This window comes from Adiantum capillus-veneris, chromosome 9 (assembly GCF_014529385.1).
Source record: "Adiantum capillus-veneris isolate H3 chromosome 9, ASM1452938v2, whole genome shotgun sequence".
In the NCBI taxonomy this organism is placed as follows: domain Eukaryota; kingdom Viridiplantae; phylum Streptophyta; class Polypodiopsida; order Polypodiales; family Pteridaceae; genus Adiantum; species Adiantum capillus-veneris.
The window spans coordinates 35,098,222-35,103,491 of NC_140939.1; the positions used below are offsets into that span (position 1 = coordinate 35,098,222).

The 5,270-nt window shown below is 49.9% G+C and overlaps 1 protein-coding gene across 1 annotated transcript; it reads left to right on the forward strand.

Moving 5' to 3' along the window:
- Positions 1-3,719: 3,719 nt before the first annotated feature.
- LOC147450326 (chlorophyll a-b binding protein type 1 member F3, chloroplastic-like) lies at positions 3,720-4,942 on the forward strand. The gene is made up of 2 exons (XM_086519585.1): positions 3,720-3,954; positions 4,049-4,942. Exons 1-2 carry the CDS (start codon positions 3,806-3,808, stop codon positions 4,698-4,700), a joined length of 801 nt encoding a protein of 266 aa, XP_086375711.1. The 5' UTR covers positions 3,720-3,805; the 3' UTR covers positions 4,701-4,942.
- Positions 4,943-5,270: the final 328 nt, after the last annotated feature.

The window sequence follows — 5,270 nt, forward strand, 5'->3', positions numbered from 1 at the left end:
GTGGTGGGTGGAGCATGAGGACAAAGCCAACACCAAGATGGCGCACGACACCAACCAAGGGGGCATGACCATGTTAGGCCATGGAGAGAGGCTAGTGGTGGTAGACTTGAGGTAGAGAGGATGTAGCACGGAATAGTGTGTTCCTACCAAGCATATTTGAGGGAAGAGGGGGTGCCTCCTAGCTTGCAGGTGGCTATGCGTTTGAGAGAAAGCGGAGGGATATAAATCCGCCTCCAACGGGGCAAAATTGTAGCCCTACACCAAGGAGAAACGGCTGGCCTAGGGTCATGGAGCAACCGGAGCCTTCAATGGATAGACATAAGGTTATGCCGGTGGGCATCAAGTGACTTGATTCATGACGAGAGGCAAAACCTTCCCATTGCCTTGGTCCATAATTCGAGAGGAAAGATGTCATATGTTGAGTTCAAACAGGCGCAATACTATCAATGCCCTCAGGCTAGGACTAGGTGCACCCCAATGGCGTGTTTGTTGACACAATCTCATATTTTGGTTCACAAATATCCGTTGCTTGTGGTGGGTGATTTCAAGCCTACAAATTTACAAGTCTACCTCCCTCCTCTTGGGAGTCATGACTCATGAGGCATGGTCTCAATAATTCCCAATTGGAGAGGCCTTTGGATAGGAATGGATGGGGAAAACATGAAGCTTTGGATGAGGGTGGGGTCGAAAGGGACTCCAACCGTGAATCCCAAATGGGATTTTCTCATTGGCTCTCAGTTTCCCAAAACCCTTATAAGGGCGAAGAGACAGCTTACTGTTGCACCCACCACCCTCCTAAGTCGCAACAGCACATATTGCACTCTTCCACGTGAGCGTTTCTCTTTGCAAGGAGTGTCGCAATGGCAGCTTCCACAACGCTCTCTTCCTCATTTTTTATTTTGAACATCACTTACCATACTGTACTCTGGGTATCCACGTCCCAATTGGAAATCCGCTTGCCTGGTCTTGCGACATCTCTTTCATTTGATAGTCTCAGGTTGCTTTCTGCCCTCGTACACCTTCTCTTTACCCTTGCCAGCTCTGGTTTCACGCTCCGTCTATGTCTCTCTCTTAGCTCTTTCCCTTTTATTGGCCAAAACTTCCACATCTTCCTTATCCACACCAATAATATTCACCCTAGAGACCTCACCTCCATTTGGCAGAGGTGACTGCACATGATTCTCCATTGTCTGCTCTCATGGACCATTAAATTACCCTTGACCTTGGCCTCTACTAAATAGCGGGTAAATGCCTCCTCTCTCTCTTGGCGGTCGACGACAATCATGCGCATAATGCCCCTCTTCTTCACAATTGTAACATCTACCGGGCAACCGCCTTGTCCCTGCCCCTTACTCCTCTTGCCTGTCCTCTATCCATCACGCTTAGCCGTAATTCTTGCATTTGCTCGAACAAATCCTGCACCGTACGTACCCAATTTTGCGACACAACGGCTACCCCTTGATTTCCATGATTTTCCTCCTGTATAGCCTCTTTCGGACTCTGCAGTTGAAGGGGGGGCATCGTTTTGTAGCCCGACACACACTGTTCTATCTTCCTTCTTTTCGACCATGCAATTGCTACAGCACCATTGTAATTTTTTGGGCTTTCAAAGTCGACCTTCTCTCTCACTTTAGAGTGCCGACACGCCATGAACTTATCCAGCTTGCAGTAATCCCCATTAGTCAATTGTATGATACCACTAATTATGTCCAACACTCTATCTTCTTCTTTATCTTCCTTCTTTTCGACCGTGCAATTGCTACAACACCATTGTAATTTTTTGGGCTTTCAAAATCGACCTTCTCTCTCACTTTTGAGTGCAGACATGCCATGAACTTATCCAGCTTTCTTGCAGTAATCCCCATTAGCCAATTACATGGATGCCGCTAATTATGTCCAACACTCTTCAAAGCGACCCAAAAACAAATTGAACTCTTCACTTACATCTTGCTTAAGCGTCTTCAGCTTCACATCCATCTCGATTGGGGACGCCTCCTTGCGAAATTCGTGAAAAAAACTCGTCCGTAGAGCCGGCCACGCTTGTCTCGGATCTCCTTCCAGAGCTTCATACAAAACTTTAGCTTTTCCATGCATCACCAAAAGAAATTTCTGCATTTTGCTATCCTCATTCGGCATACGTAGTGATAACATATACAACTCAAAATCCGACATCCACTCGTCGGGACTCTTCTTGCCTGTGGAGATCGGTCCATAGCTTCTTGCCGCCGTGACTTCCAACGCAAAAGACCGCTTCTTTTCGATCAACTGGGAGCAATCACTATGCTCCTTAATGGGGGCACCGAAAGATGGAGAGGGGGAATGGAGGAACACACCCGGCACACAAACAAAGGCCTCTTTATAGCTCAAGATATCCACAACACCCCTATCCTCTTAGAAACACCTCCAAAAAACATATTATGCACTAGCAGACCACCACCTGTTCACTTCCCAATGCTTACACACTCCACAAGACCACCACACAACACACAGCTACTGCCACAGTCCGTCTCTACCTTTGCACATGCACATAGCCGCTCAATCTCACTCTCTCACACAAAGCACCACCGATTTGGAGGGGCACACACATACACATTGCCGGCACCACGGGGAGACACAAGAGCATGAGAAATAGAAGGGGGGGAAGGGGAAAGGATAGCAAGACTGGACAATAGTTGCTTGAATACACTTCAGAAGGCACATACAAAGATTGCACTACCATCAACATGGCCATTTTGATGAGAAAATACAAAGGGGTTGACAGGCACAATCCTCTGTCAAAAGACTCCACTCTCCAAGCTTCAAACAGCGCAAAAAAGCCGCATTAAGCATACATTTTCTCTACCCTTTGGCTGCCCACCCAGGACCTTGATATACCTGCTTAAACCCTTTGCCACGCACCTGTGCACACTTGTATCCTTGCTTAGCACCAGTTCTAGCCTCGAACAACTTTGTCTGTACCACCGTGGTGGGTGGAGCATGAGGACAAAGCCAACACCAGGATGGCGCACGACACCAACCAAGGGGGCATGACCATGTTAGGCCATGGAGAGAGGCTAGTGGTGGTAGACTTGAGGTAGAGAGGATGTAGCACGGAATAGTGTGTTCCTACCAAGCATATTTGAGGGAAGAGGGGGTGACCTCATAGCTTGCAGGTGGCTATGCGTTTGAGGAAAAGGAGAGGGATATCAATCGGCCTCCCGCGGGGCAAATTGGTAGCCATACACCGAGGAGAAACCGATGGCCTAGGGTCATGGAGCTACCGGAGCCTTCAATGGATAAACATAAGTTATGCCGGTGGGCATCAAGCGACTTGATCCACAATGAGAGGCAAAACCTTGACATTGCCTCGGGCCATAATTCGGGAGGGAAGATGTCATACGTTGAGTTCAGACAGGCGCAATACTATCAATGCCCTCAGGTTAGGACTAGGTGCACCCCAATGGCATGTTTGTTGATACGATCTCATATTTTGGCTCACAAATATCCGTTGCTTGTGGTGGGTGATTTCAAGCTTACAAATTTACAAGCCTATCTCCCTCCTCTTGGGAGTCAATAATTCCCAACTGAAGAGGCCTCTGGATAGGAATGGATGGGGAAAACAAGAAGCTTTGGATGAGGGTGGGGCCGAAAGGGACTCCAGCCGTGAATCCCAAACGGGATTTTCTCAGTGGCTCTCAGTTTCTCAAAACCCTTATAAGGGCGAAGAGAAAGCTTACTGTTGCACCCGTCAAATTAGCATCCCAAGTCGCAACAGCACATATTGCACTCTTCCCCGCAAGCGTTTCTCTCTGCAAGGAGTGTCGCAATGGCAGCTGCCACAGTGCTCTCTTCCTCATTTGTGGGGCAAGCCTCTCTTCTGCGGGAGAGCAATGAGCTGTCCAGCAGGGTAACGGCAGGCGAGGCCCGCGTGCAGATGAGGTCCTCGAAGAAGTCGGCACCCTCGGGTAGCATCTGGTAAGCACTAGTATCTAGATATGAGAGATATTGTACACTGCGTAAATGCTTAATCCAAGCCTGCGTGTAATAAGAGTACCATGTGCATTGGCAGGTATGGCGCCGACCGCCCTCTCTACTTGGGCCCTTTTTCAGGCTCTCCCCCATCCTACCTGACGGGTGAGTTCCCCGGTGACTACGGCTGGGACACCGCCGGACTGTCCGCCGACCCTGAAACGTTCGCCAAGAACCGAGAACTAGAGGTTATCCACGCCAGATGGGCCATGCTGGGCGCCCTGGGCTGCGTCACCCCTGAGCTGCTGGCCAAGAACGGCGTCAAGTTCGGCGAGGCTGTCTGGTTCAAGGCCGGCTCTCAGATCTTCGCCGACGGCGGCCTGGACTACCTAGGCAACCCCAGCCTGGTGCACGCGCAGAGCATCCTCGCCATCTGGGCCTGCCAGGTCATTCTCATGGGCGCTGTGGAGGGCTACCGAGTCGCCGGCGGCCCGTTGGGCGAGGTGTCCGACCCCATCTACCCGGGTGGCCAGTTCGACCCACTGGGCCTGGCCGACGACCCAGAAGCCTTCGCCGAGCTCAAGGTGAAGGAGCTCAAGAACGGGCGCCTCGCCATGTTCTCCATGTTCGGCTTCTTCGTGCAGGCCATCGTCACCGGAAAGGGCCCCATCGAGAACCTCTCCGACCACCTCGCCGACCCGGCCGTCAACAACGCCTGGGCCTACGCCACCAACTTCACCCCGGGCGTCTAAAGGAAACACCACCTCTCCTCTCGGCCTTTCGTCGCATTACCAGCTGTCCAGGGTACTGTCATTAGTTATGCTTTGCCCTGTAATTGAGTGGGGCCGCAGGGTGAGCAATTATAGGGTAGCGCCAGCAGCTAGAAAGCTAGAACAGAAATGAGCTTGCACACCGCATGAGTGCTCACATTTTTTTCATGTATCGTCATGTGAAACTGCTGGAATTGATAATAATAAGCATTGGCTTCACCTGATTTTGTGCCCTTTAGCTTATAAGTGCTTCTTTTGTATCTAGGTGGTCTCATGCGTAGTTTCTCGTTTCCACTCTACTTAACAACAAGTAGGAAACTAGAGTGCTTCATTAGCTATGTTCCATAGAATTGAAATCGAACAAAATATTGGAAATTGAGAGAGAGAGAGAGAGAGAGAAAAGAGAGATTTCATGAAAGAGTGTTAGATTTTTTACCGAGAGTGTTTGGGATATCGATCATCATGGCTTAGTCGTGTACCTCCGCATAAATTGGTTACCGTTCGTAGTGCTTCAGGGCGGTATCTCACCAAAAACCGCAAGGAGTGTTAAGA

Excerpts from the sequence above, each read along its gene's own strand:
- LOC147450326 (XM_086519585.1), top strand. The coding sequence starts at position 3,806 with ATGGCAGCTGCCACAGTGCTCTCTTCCTCATTTGTGGGGCAAGCCTCT. Across the intron at positions 3,955-4,048 it reads GCACCCTCGGGTAGCATCTG|GTATGGCGCCGACCGCCCTC; the intron begins GTAAGCACTAGT and ends GTGCATTGGCAG.